The 19,522-nt window shown below is 36.7% G+C and overlaps 1 protein-coding gene across 1 annotated transcript; it reads right to left on the bottom strand.

Annotated features, from left to right (window-relative positions):
* Nucleotides 1-1,836: 1,836 nt before the first annotated feature.
* Nucleotides 1,837-18,689, bottom strand: WIPI2 (WD repeat domain, phosphoinositide interacting 2). The gene is made up of 12 exons (XM_053470689.1): nt 18,449-18,689; nt 13,073-13,155; nt 11,637-11,806; nt 10,060-10,156; nt 9,297-9,394; nt 8,954-9,046; nt 5,998-6,068; nt 5,799-5,906; nt 5,209-5,373; nt 4,325-4,432; nt 3,451-3,554; nt 1,837-2,560 (listed from the first exon to the last, which is right to left on the bottom strand). Exons 1-12 carry the CDS (start codon nt 18,520-18,522, stop codon nt 2,448-2,450), a joined length of 1,284 nt encoding a protein of 427 aa, XP_053326664.1. The 5' UTR covers nt 18,523-18,689; the 3' UTR covers nt 1,837-2,447.
* Between the last annotated feature and the right edge of the window lie 833 nt (nt 18,690-19,522).

Genomic DNA, 19,522 nt, shown 5'->3' on the forward strand with positions numbered 1-19,522 from the left:
TAATCCCCTTGTGAACATAGCGTTACTCTTTTACCATGACCATGTAGCTGAGAAAAGTCCCCCTGATTCTTCCCCTGGCAGCTCAACAAAATCCTCCTGCTAGAGGCACTTCTAACAGACACAACAAAAAATGGCACTCAAATTGAAGACAACATACCAGCAGGCATTTTTTCAATAGTTACAAAAGGAGACCTTAAAAATGCATTACCAGGGACGCCCTCACACAATGCTTTGTGGAAAAAAGGAGGTAACAGGCTCAGAGGCCACAGTTAACATTCTGAAGATACATAGATACTTCCTGACACCTAAGAGTAAATACAGAAATAAATGTGGTAAATTGCTTGTCAAAATGCTGCACAGAAGTTACAAAATAGTTATCCAAATATTTTGTAGAATATGTGCGTTACATATATGCCAAATTAGATTGTAGCCTCATTCCAAACCTACTCGGACCTACAACCTGTCCTACTCAGAGGCAAAAGGAAGGGAGAACTGGAGCAGTTAGCCAGCTGTACACCAGAAGTATGCAAACCCAGTGCCAGATTTCACCTGCTACACATAAGGAGTTGGTTCATGTCTGTAGAATATCCTATGCGGAGCTATTTTTTCCTTTCAACACGCAGCAATTCCAAACAGCAATTCTAGATTCAGAAAGTAGAGCAGGAGCACACATTAGAGGACACCTCCCACTCCACTGAAAAGATTGAAAAATACATGGCAACCTGGTATACTTGGCTTGAATTTACCACCTCTTCAGAATTTAAATGTTTCACCAAAACTGCTTAAGGATTCTACCCTGCTAAACCAATGAACTGTACAGGATAGGAATGAGAAAAATGGCATGGTGTAGTCCCCCCTTCCTCTCCACCCTAACCCCACTTTTGTTTTTGTCACATACCAATTCTTTTTTATCCACCGAATACTCAGTGAACTCCCACCATACTTTTATAACCTTTAGTTATTGTCTGTGGTTGTAAGAACCAATACATAGTAACTATCATTTATTGCAAGTACTCATCTTCCTACCATGATCCCCTATTTGTGAAGCTAGTTCTAACAAAAGAACCCTCTTGGAGAGCTGAACATAATTGCAAATATATTATATACTAAATTATTTGCAACAGTACTCTGGCTTCATGTACCACATCATCTCGGACTATTATCCATTAATGTCTCAAGTTCAGATAGAAAAGGCAATACACAACTGTAGTGAACTCCGGATTTGCTGCAGGTAACACTAGGAAAACAGGAAATAAAGGACACTAGGAAAATTCCATATAAGGTTTTCTTGCTCTAACAATCTGATGTTAATCTAGCACTGACAATATAAATATGCCTTATACAGGGGAAAAAGGTGGCATTCCCCTTTAATTACTCTACTACCTTCCATCAAATTGACAGTGCAATTTGATAACCTTGCATGTAATTAAACACCCATCCAAAGACTGAATTAGCAAAAAACTCTGTTGTCTTATTATGGTGTGATACCTTCTGATCTGTAAATGTTCAGGCTTCAGAATTGTCTCATACATCCTATGTTTCCATGAAAAATGTAAAACTTAAAATATGCTTCACAAAAACATGATAAGGCTCAGACACCCTTAGTCCTACAAGTTACAAACTTTAAATAAATTTAATGAATTATTCCAAAGCTCACTAAAAGCTATATGTTTAATATTTATAGAACACCCATATCATACTTACAAGAGTTGGTTTAACTGAGTGGATCATATCTGAGCATGTGTGCACGCTTACTTGCTGGCAAATATATATCTAGTAAACCTACTACAAAACCGGTACTTTTGGACTTTTTAACACATTCAATGTACACAAAACTCACAGTTAGAATAATTTTTATTTAGCTAAATGGTCCAGCAGAAAAGGAAATAATTGAAGTTGAAGCATTACAGTGAAGGAACCAAAAAACCTTCTACTTGCCCTGATGCATTATTAACTTTTAACAAAAAAATACATGTATAAATTAAATAGAAGTATGTTTGTGTATGTATATATAATTATACATACACTATTTTTGTGGTTTTTTTTTTAAGATAGTTTGCACCCAGATGTGATTTTTATCACAAAAGTATAAGAAAAATAATCCAAAATCAGGTTAGATTACCAGCATCTACTTTTCCTAGGCTTGCTTGGCACATGCAAGGTGGGAGTTCAAAGCACAATTTGACAAAAACAAAAGGCTATAGTTAAAATGTTTAAAATTTAAAAGCCACGGAAGAGAAAATGTATGCACACCTGACATACTTGTGTGAGTGCGCATATCTGTATATACACATACATACAATTACCTCAAACATAGTGACTACACTAGTCAATATATATTGTACATAGTCTCTAAATCCTCTCCAAATTTTTTTCAAGTTCATACAGACAAGCTCTAGGAATTCCTTTATAAGTCAGACTGTAGTTAGAAGTCTTCCGGTAGGTGCTCACTCTGTCCTTAGGATCATAGGTGGATTCTCGCTGTCTTCATCTAGCCGTAGTGCACAGGTTTCATTTTCCAAGCTGGAGCCTCCCGCAGCTCCCATGTCTTCAGGATAAGCTGGGAAAAATAGAGATATACTACACCTCAAACAATCCCTTACATTACAGCTAAATACCATTTTAATTGTGCAGTTTCTATTAGCAACAACAGTCTTCTATTATTTGGCAGAAACACATATGGACATTGTTTTCCCTTACTTCACTTATATTGTTTTGCTGCTCCTTCATTTATGTAATTCAATCAGACTGTAACAGTTACCACGTCACTGCATGCAACTGCATGTGGTCATTTCACAGACAAGCAGTGTCCAAGTTGTTCTGAGCAAATATATTTTGCTACACACGTTTCTAAAAATCTATATTACATATGCATGCGCACTTTTTGTTGGAGGGGTGCCAGTTTCACAAATTCAGTTTTTCCATCAAAGTTGATAATCCCCCTAGCTGTCAGCAAGCATTTATAGTAACAACTACAATAATGGAAATGAGGTTCTGGCTGGTAGAGGCCACCAGCCAAATCTTTTAGAATACACTAACAAGCATAAAGATTTTGGAAATGCTCATTAATTAATCAGAGGGAATGACATAAAATCCTGAGACTTACACGTAAATTCCAAGCCAGCAGGGTATATATTTAAAGTGTTTTGCACTTTTTCCCTACAGATTTGATGCCAGCAGACGTGGAGTCCTATAGATTCTTGGTACGCCAACATTGACTAAACAACTCATACTCCCAGGTGTGTACTGACTACAGATGAGCGGAAACGTTTTAGACACCGCATCAGCTTAAGAACTTGCAATGTTATAAATTACCATAAAGGTGCTCTGTTTTTGCCCATCAGAACTGGTCTTTATACACTCCTACAGCATCAAATGAAAATAAAATTTTTGAACAATCACCGTTCATAACTCTTCATTGCTACAACCATCAAGAGAAGCCTTGCATACCATGTCGTGTTGGAGATGATGCATTATACACTTGCGTCACTAGGGGCCTATCATGCGATGCAGACTCAAGGATTTCATTGCCAGGCTCCAAGCTTCCATCCAATCTTAAAATAAGAGACAGACATGTTATGACAAGAAACTACTACACAAAAAGCAGACCATTGAAAATCAAGTAGGTTGCATAGTTCAACATAACCAACCCTGGAATTTTTTTTTTTCTTTAAATAAATAGCTCGCTGCAGGTTTAGTGACAAAATTTCAAACTCAATTACTAAATAATTAGTTAAAAAATTTAAATTAAGCTCTTAGCAACATCTATTTTAAAAAACACACACAAAAAAATCACAATAAAAAAAGGAAAAGTAATACCCTTTACAGAACTCTCAAAACAAAAGATTAGTTAAAAAAAAAAAAAGGAAACAAATCACACACACTTAATGAAGGAAATTTACATTTTGAAACACCAAAATTGCAGCAAGCTACTCCTGCGTACGTTTCAACCCTAACTAAGGGTCATTATCAGGACACAAAAGAACAAAATACAAAAACAAAAATTGAGATATATATATAACAGTCCATGCCATGTTAGGTTTGAAACATACACTGGAGCATGTCACTACTTTGGCATACCAATATGTAAATACATTTTTTCTTATTTCCTTTTTCGTTGAGTGTACACTGTGTATTTACTTTTTCTGACCCTGTTCTACATAAACACAAGAATGACAAGGTCCATTTTATGAGGTATAGTGTAGGTTTGTGTGAACTTTTATAAAAAGACCACCTATTTTGAAACCTGAGAGTAATTAAGCTGTATCTACAAAAGGTTTATCAAATTGGTGCCATTAATTGGAACAGTTAAACCACAACTTACTTGTGTTGCTTCATTAAAGTGCATTCGCCACCTTCCTGCGGGTCCAGGTTATAGATGTAAAGATACCCATCAGCTGCTGCAACTAACAAGCGCGGTATCTTTTGAATCCTTGAATAAGATATTGGAAAGATTATGAATGCAAATAAATGATTTCCAGTTGGGTAAAGACATCAAACAATACAGAATGCTTTGTTGTTTACCATGTCTCATTTAAGTTTTTCCGCTCCTAAATCCTATCGTGACTAATGATGTACCAGGTATGTCATAAAAAGATGTCCCTAGAGGACCAACAACTTACCTGGGTTAAAAAACAGACTGTATAAGTGATCACATGCAACAATACAGTTAAATGACAAAGCCAGTGCTTGTGATCGTAAGCCAAGAGAGACAGGACAGTTTTATTTTTTTAAATTACACACACACTTTCACGTTAATATGGTGTATAGAGTTAGCATGGAATTAAATAGTGTTATGTTTTATGGCTTTAAAATGAAAAGTTATGTATGAATATTCGGTGGTTTATAAATCAGGACAGGTTAAATATAGTGTGTGTGTAGTTTATTTTTTATATAAGGTTTAAAAAAAAAAAAAGCCATACTAAAAGTCCAAAAGAAAACATTTGTGTAGGTTGACTAAATGGAAACAGAGGGAAATGACGGTTGAAGAAACACACAAAAAATTCCTCTGGTCCTGTAGCATAAAATAGCCCTGGTCCTCAATCATGATATCAACACCACTTTTGAGAAACTAAGCTGTACTCATCAAGTTAAATATTTTCAATATTTTTCATTTTAATTGATTTGGTAGATTGAACAGATAGAATCAAATTTTAATAACAACAATGGACATATGGTACACCAAGGAACACCAAGAAATCTACTTACAATGCCAATGCACAGATATTTTTGTGTCCGCAGAAGGGTAGTCGAACAGTAGCAAACGCCCTTCCCTGGTTGAACATTTCAGTTACTTGTGAAGGCAAATAGCTGGTGGAAGCCATTATTACCTTTCCAAAATAGCCAGTCCAAGTACTTGGTTCTTCAGGAGGTCTGAAGTAGGAAATGTTAGAACTCATTTTTCCAGGTTTCCAGTTTTGTCAGGAAGAAAGCACTGAAAGTTTTATATATTATGACCTTTTCTCATACACACACTCAAACAACTCTTAATACATTACAATGAAACATCTCTATGTTTATTTGGGTTTGGAGAACAAATTAGGTCTTAATCTTTTGCCAAAGTCACATCAGTAGCAATGCCGGTAAAGATGGAAAACACACAGAAAGGGAAAGGTAGCATAGCCTTTAAAGGGGTACATGTGTCTAAGCAAACAACATTTTGAAGTATGACATTTAAATAAGTTTCTATTGCGATATGAAGACAAGTCTAAAACGTAGTACTTGGGGGTCACAATATAATGCCAGGTAGGGTACAAAGATGACAAAGTAACATTTGAACTAAATACGAGGAGACTTACTTCTCCTTAACAGTCTCCAGCTTGAAGATGTGGACAGTTTCTGTGTTACTGGATGCAGAAAGAAATAGACCATCTAAGCTGAATGCCAGAGAGCAAATGTTCACACACCTAAACAGAAAGCAAATATGTTACCTCGTTGATAAAAAAAAAAAAAAACAAAAAAAAAAAAAAAACTTTTCCAAGTCATTCTTAAACTTGCCGTTTAACACCCCTCCGAAACTCAAATATTTTCTGTCCCTCTGGAATGGAAAATACACGGATCACTGTACCCTACAACAGAAAAACAAACAGATGTTACAAGGTTGCCAGCAGATAAACAAACGGTAAAATCTATGTCAAATCAGATGGGTTTATTCACTAAAGTGAGAATTGTCCCTACACTATTTATTATGAAGGACAAACAGTGGTAAGTTTTCCCATCAAGAAAGGCTGAACTGACCTTGATCACAGTCCAACGGGTAGGACTGAGAACTCTAAATGATAAACCTATGCATTAAACAGCGGCGGCCAAGCTCTTGCTGCAGCAGCATTTCACAGCGTAAAGCGAAGTAAAGCACTTGACACCACAACTTTTCAGTAAACTCAAGGACCTTACTTTATATCGAGCAGATATCTATTCACTGGGGTTGGCCCTTCGTAACGCAAGTGAATTTCTCCTACAAGAACAGCTTGGATTGTCATGTAAAGCATTTTAAAATCAGTATATAGTATGCTCAAACAGTATACTAGATTGTGGAACAGAAGTAAAAATACAATTGAGTGGTGCAATTAAAATGCCCCCCCCCCCCATTGTAAAGACTGCATATAAACCAAGCATACCAATTTATTTTAATTTTTCATATTGAAATCAGTAACATTTATTGAGTCGCCTATATGATGGAACATACATTTGTCAGAGGTAGCCCTTTATAATGCATAGTGGATTTGGAATCACAACTCATGCTATCAACCAGTGACATACTATGTGGGGAAAAAACAAAAACTCAGCTATCATACAGGGTAAAACAAAATGCAAGAACCACTTCTCTTCTTTCTTCGGTTTTCCCTTTTTCTTTTCCTTAGTTATTTTTGTAAAATGGTTTGGTGTATCCATTGTTGTAAGGCGAGACCCCATAGGCATGTCTTTTCTGAGTAAATAAATCAAGTTTAAATATAACTCATAGTTGAACACTGCCCTCCACCAATATTGGCACCCTTGGTAAATATGAGCAAAGAAGGCTATGAAAAATTGTCTTTATTGTTTAACTATTTGATATTTCTTTCAAAAATAGACAAAAATACTCTGGTCTCATCTTTGGTGGACTTGTTTGGATATTCGCCCATATTGGGGTAAAGTGGCTTGTGTGGTGCTGGAGGTTGACGACCCTGACTTTGAGGCCTCTCCATCTGCTGTCTCTTACAGCAATCAAGCCTCCTATTTGCGAGATGTAAAAGGTTGCTCATGATACATTTGATTAATGCTGCAAAGTCGGTCAATTCCCCATATTTTGGCGGGAGGACATGGTAATGTCTGCAAAAGGTGCTATCCTACAAGAATGGGCTTATATGGCTGCCTTGGAATTAGTTTCTTTCCTCCCCTTTACTCAATGAAATGTGTAATTCCCTTTGATTTAAATGTGTATACTTTCTGTGGATCCTTTATTATAGCTCTAAGTGCGCACACACTCCTTAGATCCCATCCTGATGGGCCTCATGAATATCTACTTTATTGGGTTGAGTAACCCTGTCAGATGTTACACTGGCAACTTTGTTCTATAACTGGAGCTTATTTTATTTTTTGTTATTCTACTTCCCGTTTCTTCAAGTTCCGTTTAATTGTTTTAAATGTTCCTTTTTAGGAGCCCAGGGAGAGGCTCCTGAAGTGGGAGACCAATGCACCAGTTTTAACATCTTGAGCATCTCTGGATTGCATTTTCAAAGGTTGTGTTAATTGTACACTGTAATGCACCTCTCTCACAAAAGTTTAACATTTTGTGTGTACTAATTGCATGACTCCTTGTAACATGCCATATGTATGAAACAATGCATCTTCAACTTGTCAATAAAAGGTTAATCAATTTAAATATATGTGTGGCACAATCATTGGCACCCTTTTAATCAATACTCTGTGGTACCTCCCTTCACCAAGATAACAGCTCTGAGTCTTCTCCTTTGGGTCTAAGGCATAATCACATTCTTTGATTTTGAATTGCACATGATTACTGCGTAACTTCATATAAGTACTGAATTTAGAGTAAATTTGTACCCACTCATTTTTTTCAAGTGATGATTCCCACAGTATGATCCCGTTTAGCAAGTGTGTTTTTACAATCCATAGGCATTACTTTACATTTATCAATACCTCATCTGCCATTTCTCAGACCATTTGCCCAGTGTGATGATTACTCCTTTCAGACATATTTCACTGTCAGTAACCACAAATGACAAAAAGGACCAAACAGAGTCCTGTGGTACCCAGCTTTCAGAAGAAGTAGTGTTGTAATTATTTAACCAGTTTTTCATTCAGGTATTACCCAGACCTAGTCCCCTTATTTTAGCCATTTCAGTGCTAGAGGTTTTTTTGTTTGTTTGTTTCTTTAAAATGCTGAGCGGCCGGGCCAATTTTTTAGTTTTTTTCCATTAGTGACTTATATACATAGCACAAAAAAATACAAAAATAAAGGAGCGCACAACCTATTCGGATTACTGCTAGAATAATAATGACCAATACATACACCCAGCGAATACGATCAAAAACACACCTAAGGCATAAATACTGTGAACTATATTTTTTATGCTATGCATGTTTGCAGGTTCTGACCAAACCTTAAGGTTGAGTAGCCCTCCTGCCACACAGGTGAATTATTAATGATGCCCAGAGAAGGCCTTATATTGCTTAAGAGCCTCTTTTGGGTTTAAATGCAAAGCAGCCCCACCTTTCAGCTCCTTGGTAAGAAATGGGTGCCATAAAAATTAGATCGGACTCTGCAAAATTGGGGTACTTTGACTTAAGCATACATTTTCTTAATAAACGTTATATAATTGTATTGTGTTTACTGAATATATTATATCATAAGTGTTAAATATATTTGATGCTTTGGTACATTCAAAATTGCACTCACAATTTAGATTAGATTAATAAGCTTTTATCTGCAGACCAAAAACAAAGACAATACCTTTTCTGATGCTGTAGCGAGCTTTGTGCCACTTGCATCAAAAGCCAAAGCTGCAAGAGGGCTGTCATGGGCAGGGATCATGTTAGCAGCTCTCTGAAAAGATTAAGTTGCAATTATTAACATAAAACTATGCTTTATGATGGGTGACATTGTAAAACAACATACAGATTTCAACATCTGTGCATTCTACCTGCCGATTTGTAATAAATGCATTGTTACTCTCTAAATACAGTTTCATGGGTTTATTTAGTATATGGGCTTTAAACATTTTGGATATGGGGGAAAAAAAGGTCCATCATAATATTTTCGGAAGTAAAAAACTAAGTAAGAATTTAGCACTCACCAGATTAACAGTGTCAAAGACCTGAACTTCTCCAATAGACGTACTTCCAGGATATGCAAGGTAGCAATTATCACCATTAATAGACAAGGCACACAGACCTTAAAGACAGAAAGGAATAAGATTCCTGTGTAAAGTTGAAGTGTTTCTACGTCTACTGTAATGGTTAGTAAACACAATTTTGGCATACTAAAATGCCCTTTTTCATTATGTATGGTATTGGGCTCTCTAATGTTCCACCAAAATAATGTAATGATAATTGCTACCTGGCATATTAAGATTACATTATTTTGGTAGAACATTATTTATATCAGAACAGATCAAAACGATAATTATAATCATAAGGATTTTACATTTGTTTATTTCTTTAAACACTAACCTAACACTTTATCAATTCACAAAGAGCTGGCAAAAAAAACCTTCCATATTATCAGGCAGAAAAACAATGGCTTCACATACATTTTGTATGAACACTAAATATGTAGGTTATCCGGTTTATTAATTTCCTATCAATAGAAAGTGCAGATGTAGAGTATCAAAGAAAATCCCAAGTCCCTATGCACAAGATAGTATAAGCATGTCCTAGCACTGATAACGTCACTACACTGCAGTGACACATCGAAAACTTGTTCTAGAACAATTATCATCATTAACATATTAACAAAATTTTGCTAATGAAATGCCTTGAAAGGCACTGAAGAAGCAAAACAACTTGAATAAATACTTTCACAATCTCAGTGAGATTTTTTTTTTGTATAACACAAACCTGATGGGTTAGGTGGAGTTTCTCTGATTGTGTGCAGAACTTTCATATCCCTTATGTTGTGTATGTAGAGTGATTCTTCCAGGCATACAATAAGCCTCTGCAGAGACGACAAAAATAAAGTGACCACAAAAACAAAACAAAAAGCAAAAAACTATTAGCTTTAACTAGCTCAGTGTCATTAAAGGGTAAGCTCATTGCTTCATGCACCAGCATTGTTTTCCATTGTTGTTGTCATTTGCAAGCAAGAAGCTAATGGAGGACTCAATGTAATAACAGCCAAAAGCAACCTAACAACAGAGGATAGGAAACTTAATGAGGCATTATTAATGATGTAATATAATAGCAATAATAATAATAACAATTCTAGCAATATATATTAATTTTTTGGATCTCTTTTCATAGCATTTAGAAACAATGGCCTGGGCTCACAAACATTACCCAATAGACCAATGAGAACAAAGCATTAAGAAAAATGAAAAACTAATAGATGCTTTCTAAGCACCTTAAGTTTCTGGCTAGTATTTTCCCTGTCCTAAATCTAGGCTTAACAGCTAATTACTTTAGATTACATAAAATGCATATTGCACTTTGCCCACAACGTAATAAACATCTTAAACACATCTAGTATCAGGAGTCTTATACACCTGCCTCACAGCCTTCCTACTGTTCCCATCGACATCATCCTACCAACTCTCATAAATCTTTGACCACAAAGGCCGTTATGTAATGGAAATAATTCTGCAGTTATCTATAGGCAAGTATTGCTCAAGAATAAACATTCAAACAAGCAGAGTTTAGTTATTGATTTATTTGCAGTATTAGTACTTCATTTACATTAACCCCATTGTATTTAGCGTAGCTCATATAAAATTGGGGTACTGATATATAAATGAAATGCAACAAAACTTCTTGTACAAAACTGAATTTCATTATGATTCTCAGGTATCAAATACATAAAAAGAGTAAAAAAAAAAAAAAAAAAAAAAAAAACAGGCATAAAAGCATTTGGTGCACCTGTACTAAAATACAAGAATTAGAATGTAATCAGTTTAGAAGCAATTGTAGTGCAATGCTCAACGTCATTCGTCCTGACCTCAAAACAGACCAGACTTTCAGGATATTCTTGGTTGACAGCAATAGAATCCTTATTATTGGTGAGTCAGAGATATCATATGTAATTAGCTAGAGGATGCTCATGCACACATATGTAGATGAGGAATAATTGTTTTCTTCCTATTCTACTACAAATGTTTTGCACATGACTATAAATGTAAAATCTTCTAACTAAATACAGAATTACAAATAGAACTCCCAATGCCCAAGCCCTTCCCGGATTTTTTTTTGTTTTAATTAAGGAATTTATATTCAGAAAGTCTTTTGTTATAATGGAAAGCACCAAACCTCCTCACACATACCTACTTAAAGTAAACTGACTTAGGTATATTTATTTCTTATAATACTCTTAAAATACTGTTTTAATTAGCCAATTTCATACTACAACCATTAAAAACAGAGTAGGAATCAAATCAATGCATTTTGGTGTCTGTTCAGTACTGTAGATGCTACCAGCAGCTCACCTGGCGGTTCAGTTTCACAGCCAAAATTGTGTTCGAATAGCTGTAGTTGCATATTTCAGTCCCTTTCTTAAAATGACAAACTTTTAGCTTGCGAGGAGCTTTGAGGCTGACAATTGCAACTAAGCTGCTGGAGAAGAGTCGTTCCACTATACAGATATCCTCTGTGTCAGCTTAGGGAAACAGGACAAAAACACAAGAACATAATTATAAAATCTGAATTACTAACAAAAAAACTATTTGACACCTTGTAACAACCTAGTAAGCCAGTTCACAATTAAATGTATGCCGTGTCCTGGAAGGCTCGTGGGCTCCTGGAGGGGCCTGAGGGCCAGCTTCCCTTACAGACTATGGGCCCTGGACTTGAAAGGGGTTCTGTTTTTTGGGGGGTGGGTACAGGGGGTCCATTAGGACTACTTCTTCCCCTGGTACAGAGTGCCACGTTTCCCTAAGTACCAGAGACTGTAAAGACTGTGGACACAGATTTGGGTCACCGGCATTTTGTTTATGGGGTTTATGTGTGGTGTTACTCTCCATCAGGACTTACAGGACAGAGACCTCCAAGGCACCTGGATCTGATAACCAGCAGGCTGAGGTGGGCCGAGTGCAAATACCGAGCCATGTGCAAAGGAGGACCTGATGAAGAACTGTGTGGTTTGCCGTGTCTATTGTATGCAAATTACCCCCTTGTACTGTTTAAATACTGGTCCTGTTTTCACTTCAACATGAGTGCTGTCTGATGCTTGGGGTGGGCTGCTATGATACTTTATTGTCCTTTTTAGGACAATAGTCAGACTGTGTAGAGATGTGCATAACTGGGGGCAGAGTGGTAAATAAAATAAATTATAAACAAGAGGCATTTTTCTCAATCATAGCTTTTATTAAATATGTAAAACTGTTTGGGTATTTTGGTAAAACTTAGTTCGAGAAATAATGTGTTTTGGGTTCTTGTACCTTTAAAAGACAGCTTTAATTATTATGTCAGTAAAATAAGGCGAATACAGAAATTCTATTGTGATAAAGAGAAAAAAGTGTTAATCGGGCAACTAATCGATTATGAAAATAATCGTTAGTTGCAGCCCTATTGGTAATACTGTTCTGGGCAGTAGACCGTCTCTTTAACGTCTCAATGTTGATTATGAAAGCTGGAAGACAGGCTTTTATCTCCATCTGGGAGGTCTAATGTTTGCGAATATGTGGTTAATTAAAAGATGGCCTTAGCCAGAAAATCATTATAGCTGCAGACTGACATTATGTTGTTCATATATTCATATGCACTTTCCTCTCATTCTAACAAAAAAATGGCATGATCAAAGCTAAAATTACACATACTATTGACAGCTTAGACTGTTAATTGCAATATAAACATAGCTGTGACATTATGCACCCATATCATGGCAATCATTTCTAGGATAGAGTGTTGGAAAAAAGACACTTACTGCATTCATATATCTGCTCAAGTTTGTCCACAGATGAGAGGGAGAAAAACTTGAACCCAGATTTACTGCCAACAGCCAGTGACCTGTAAGACAGTATAGGCAATACACAGCATAAAACAGATTATCCTCCAAATCATCCAAGCTTATCAGCTAAGAGACAATCAGTAAAAGTCTGTAACTTCAGCTTTCCACAGTGAACTGGTGTTTTTTTAGGTGCTAGAAACTGTGAATCCACTATAATACACTTTACCAAGTGTATATATTGGTAACATTAAGAAACAAATACATTTTGGAGACCATTTTTGCATATTTCTCAAAGTATTTTATTGCATGCAAATTAGTGCATCGTTTATTTTAGTTACTGGTTAGAAAATGAGACCCTGGATGCCCCTGCTGAAAACAGTAGAACTTCACTATGTTTCTAGCTAAAACTTCCTAGTTTCAGTAGAGGCAAGGGGAGGAGGAAAACACAGATATAACCACATTTTCTAACAATAACTAAAGATTGCCAGAAACTTAATTGCAGTCCAGAAAAATGTATAGCCATTAAATATACAAAGAATCCATACTTTTGGTATTTCATTTTATTGTTGGGCTCATATAAAAGGGAAATGATTATATGGACAGGCTAGGTGGACCCAATAGTTCTTATCTTTAAACTCTATGTTTAGAACATACTCCAAAATTTGCAAAATAAAAGTTCACCATTCACTAAGTTTATTACCGAATTAAAAATTGCATTGCATTTTGCGTATGTGCTTCAACGAAATATTGTGCATCTTAATGTTATCATGTTTTTTTTTCTGACTTATTTACGTGGCAATCAACATTCATCTCTCTGTTCATAGCAGCGCCTTTCCATAGGGATTCCCAGCTACAAGATTACATTCCTGATGATTCTTTCAGAACAATGACAAAGAAGCATCATTTTTAGCTGATATTTTTTGTTCTTATAAATTTCCTGATAGAACATTTGCTTACTTACTACCAGCAATAACACTGAAAACAAATTCAGCACACTAAATGTGTGAAAAAAAAAAAACCCCAAACCCATCTTCACTTCAGTTTCGGCGATGTTCCACAATCATGGGTTGTGAACTAGATATAAACAGAATTTCACAGCTGGTTAGATGGGTCATATGATTCTTATCTGCCTATTTTCTCTCTCAAACCTTAATAATCTCCTTATTCTATATAGATATAACCATACCATCTTTTATTGATTTTACATGTGCGTTTCCCTGAAGTAAATAAAAAAGTTGCTGCCTTAACATTCAGTGCAAACTCCTCGCAGCAATGAGTTGGCCAAAACCATAAATACTAGGTGTTATACTGATCACAACTTTCCTCGTTTGTCATGCACCCTTGCAACTACATTTCATGCGAGAAATTGCATGGCATGAAAAAGCCCAAAAAAGTAAACAAGGCTTTCCCCACCTAGATGAAAGGACGTCCAAGACGGAAGGCCAAAATGTCACAGGCGACTACCACACGCTGATTTATTTGGGGTATTGGGGCTAAGTTCGTACAACTCTGTCTATGCTCTATTAGGATTAAAAAGGATAAAAAGATGGATTTTATACTACATCCTCTGTGCAAGGTTCAACTCATTTGAAGGAAACACCAACTACTGGGCGGAGAAGATGGTTCTTTGTGACAGATGAAATTAACCATTTCCTACAAACCAGCCAACATCCCCACTGCAATCAGATATTCACTGGAGGATTGGCACAGTACCACATGAGATTCAACAGGGTCTGCTCACAAATGGGAGTTGGAAAGAGAGTTATCGTTTCAGCTGCTTGACTTAACATTATATTATGTGAGCTTCTTTCACCCTGTATTTTTAATGTACAACTTCAGCATTACAGTTACAGTGGATATAAAAAGTCTACACTTTTTCCACCTTTACCGTGACCTTATAACGTGAACAATTCAATTGCAAAACAAACTGAATTCTTTGAGGGGGGAACTCACAATAACCTGGTTGCATAAATGTGCACACCCTTAAACTAATACTTTGTTGAAGCACCTTTTGATTTTATTACAGCAATCAGTCTTTTTGGGTAGGAGTCTATTAGCATGCCACATCTTGATGTGGCAATATTTGCCACTTTTTTTTTTTTTTGCAAAAGCGCTCCAAATCTGTCACAGGACATCGCCTGTGCACAGCCCTCTTCAGATCACCCCACAGATGATCAATTGGATTCAGGTCTGGGCTCTGGCAGGGACATTCCAAAACATTAATCTTTTTCTGGTGAAGCCATGCTTTTGTGGATTTGGATTTGTGCTTTGGGTAGTTGTCATGCTGAAAGGTGAGCTTCCTCAAGGGACGCCTGAAGGTTTTGTGCCAAAATTGCGAGTGTTCATAATTCCCTCCACCCTAAGGCCCCCCGATTCCAGATAAAGAAAAACAGCCCTAAAGCATGATGCTGCCACCACCATGCTTTACTGTGGGTAAGCTTTATTTTTGGGTGATGTGAAGTGTTGTTTTTGCGCCAAACATACTTTTTGGAATTATGGCCAAAAAGTTCAACCTTGGTTTCATCAGACCATAACACATTTTCCCACGTGCTTTTGGGGGACTTGATGTTTGTTGTTCCAATCTTCACCTTTGATGTTTTTCTTTGTAAGAAAAGGCTTCCGTCTTGCCACCCTACCCCATTCATATTAAGAATACGGGAGATTGTTGTCACATGTAGCACACAGCCAGCACTTGCCAGAAATCCCTGCTGTTCCTTTAATGTTGCAGTAGGCCCCTGGTAAGCCTCCCTGACCAGTTTTCTTCTCGTCTTTTCATCAATTTTGGAGGGACGTCCAGTTAATATCTCTGTTGATGACTGTCTTCACTGTGTTCCATGGTATAGCTAATGCTTTGGAAATTCTTTTGTACCCTTCTCCTGACTGATATCTTTTAACAACGAGATCCCTCTGATGCTCTGGAAGCTGCGGACCATGGATTCTGCTCTGAGATGCAACTAAACAAATGTCAGGTAAGTCCTACTAGGACAGCTGAACTTCATTTGTGATTAATCAGTCACTTTAAATGATGGCAGGTGTGTAATGACTTCTATTTAACATGAGTTTGAATGTGATTGGTTAATTCAGAACACAGCCCCAGTTATAAGAGGGTGTGCATACTTATGCAACCAGGTTATTGTGAGCCCCCCAAGATTTAAGTTTGTTTTGTTCAAGCTATAGGTCACATGGAAAAAGTTCTGACATGATTTATCTTTGTCTCATTCTTTAACATCACAAGAACCTGGCATTTAAACAGGGGTGTGTAGACTTTTTATATCCACTGTAGATGAATATGGGAGTATTTTAGAAGGATCCCAATGCATTTCACTGCATGCTGATGTGTGCAAGAATTCTTTAGTTGGAAATGAGAAAATTTAATTAAAAATAAATCATTTTCTAACTTTAATAACTAAAGAATACTAATTTGCATGCAGTAAAATGAATTGCAGTCTATGTAGAATGGACTCAAACATGCATTAGAAAATAACTGTCCCTTTAAAATCAGTGAATTTTCTTCAATGTCATCTCTCTGATTTAATAATAAATTATGCAAGGCCAGCTCAGCCATTCTTGCTTGAAGAAAGAAAAAAACAAAAAAAAAAAACTTGAGGTGAGGTGAAATCACAGCTTTCCTGCAAACTCTCCTTTTTAGAGAACAAATCCAGTCTTAGTTTAGGTAGACTACACACATACACGTATACAGTATATATATACACACACACACACACATTATATATGTGTGCTTTATAGGCAGGTGCCTTTCATGACTTCTGCTGTTCCATCAAGCTTCATGGCATCATTATGGCATCCTGTGACAGAACATAAAGTTTGCCACCTGTCAACCTTTCTGATAAGAAAAGCTTAATTGGTCCAAAATTATGTTCATAAAACACTTGCAAATGAGCCCAGGTGTTGAGCTTGTATGTCTGGTTAGGTTAAACTTAAAACAAAAGAATATCCTAAAATGTTAAACTTGGCCCATGGCCTTTTGTGAATAGAACACTAAAGGTCTGACAATTTCCTCAAACAGTGAAGTTGATTAGACCTTCCACTTAAACATTTTACCGCAACAAAAATAGCCAATTCATATTAAAATTGACAAGAATACACACTACCAGAGCAACACAAACTTTTTCCCTAAAACAATTTTAATATAAATACAAAGACTGCATAAATGTCGATGCATCCAAGTTCAAGGATCTTACATATTATCCTTGACCCTAAAGAGTCTGGATGGAAAAACAATACACCCTCCTCACACACTGGTGCCTATATTTCCCAGGGTTACAAATTACATGAAACACTTTACCTGGATAATATACATAAATTATAAGGTTTTGAAAATACAAATGGATGTCTAAAGCAGACCGGTCATGTATAAATGTACAGGCAAGCTTAAAAAAAATCAGGCCTGACTCATTGAATATTTAAGTTTAACTGAAGTGCCCTTCCAGGTACAAACAAAGATGAATTTTGAGTCAGATCACCGATGTCCTAAAATCATCTAAGCCAAACCAGGCCAGAAAATGAGCTTGAGCCAACACCAGCTTGCCCAGCCCTACACAAGGTTGATCGTGTCAACAGTAGGTCTGGAACAAGTCTACACTTTTGGGTTTATTCACTTAAAGGTAAAGTTGGCAGGACAGTTAAGCTGAGCTATGATTTATGTTGAGCTTCTTTTGCAGGATGAGCTTGGCTGGCCCTGGGAAATAAGTCTCTATATTCATTCAATTCTGCATTAAACAGGACCAGTTCAGTCCTTTTCCTGGAGAAATTTCCTAGCATTGGCCCTTCATAATAACAAATAATGCTGAGAAAGTTAAAGCAACAACTCTCCCTTTCAGCCAACATGGTGCTAAATCATGATGTAGAGCGATACATTTTTACGTGCCTTATTCAGTTACACTGGGTTCTGATTAGACTCTTACCCAGGCAGTTCGCTTTAAAAATGAAACAAACCCTCTTATCTGCATGACATGTCTATATATTCACTGGCAATGCAGCTACCAGGAATCTATAGACAAAACTCTACTTGTCATAAATGTCACTGTCATAACATCTGACAAACAACACAAACCCTGAATATTGCTAAATAATATAGAACTAATAGAAATGAATGCATAGGGAATGCTTCTAATACAACTTTTAGCTACAAGTGGAAAACAAGCTTATCTTAATAGCTGTGACCAAAACAAGATAGAACGTGAAACTGCAACTTATTTAGACAAACTGCCCGCCGTCCATTCCGCGTTTAGCCTCTTATATACATTAAAGCATTGCCTTTTTCAGCCCTCCCAGTATCGAGCCCGTTTTGCCGGTATGATATTTTGTAGCCAAGTCCTAGGCCTCACGTACGTGTTGTCCTGGTTGAAGTTCGCAAATAAGAGCTGCGAGGCTCCAGCCTCAACATTCTGAGTAGCCAGGTTCATAACGAATCCCGGGAGTGAACCACGTTCAACGCTCCAAGAACTCAACAGCTCCGATAATTGCCTTGCTGTCTCATACCGTCTTGTTTACAAGCATTCATCGGTTACTTTTCCGTGAATGCACGAATACCCCGACACACTACCTCTCTGCGCATGTGCATTCCTAGTATTAGCTTCCAGTACCGCCCTGACACTTCCACTGAGTGCTAAACACAAGAGAATCAACTCAGGTGTAATTTCAGGCGTTAGAAGGGAAATCCACAAAAAAGTGAATGTATATTATATAATTTAGCGAGGTCATTTATAAAGGCGAAAAACAAAGAAAATATATGTTTAATGTATATTTACCTAAATATGGCAAGTATCAAAATGCAAATTGAACAAACCCATCCTGCTCTTGACAAAGGCAGTGTGTCGAAATATTGGAAGTTTTGACAAGGGGTCAGCTTATCCTGTAATAGTGCAAGGTTTTTGCATTATTTATTTTTCTGTATACTTTTTGCGTTTGTTAAATGTACCGGTATATGTTTAACCCCTTAAGAACCAGGCAGTTTATTTTTTGTACCCTTTGTGACCAAGGCTGTTTTAACACATTTGCAGTGCTTGTGTTTAGCAGTAATTTTCTCCTAACCCATTTAATGAACCCACACCAGCTATGTATTATTATTTTTTTCTTCAGGTATGAATTTATAGCTCCTGGTATACGTCACTGTCAAACAACACCCCATCATGTGATACCCCTGTTGTTTGGGTAATGCCACATTTGGGAAGTGCGCATTTTTTTAACTTGGATCTTTTATTTGGTCCTACTGCCAATGTCCTAATTGGGCCATCTTTGATGCTAGCTTATTCAATTTACCCCATCAAACCATATATTTTTGAAAACTAGACTCCCCAGGGTATTTCAAATGGTAGTATTTTAACCCTTTCCGTGCACTTATTTTACCACCACCCTTTGTAAAAATTCAGATGTGAATTTACAGCTCCTCGTATATGTCCCTGT

Source organism: Spea bombifrons, chromosome 7 (genome assembly GCF_027358695.1).
Source record: "Spea bombifrons isolate aSpeBom1 chromosome 7, aSpeBom1.2.pri, whole genome shotgun sequence".
Lineage (NCBI taxonomy): Eukaryota > Metazoa > Chordata > Amphibia > Anura > Pelobatidae > Spea > Spea bombifrons.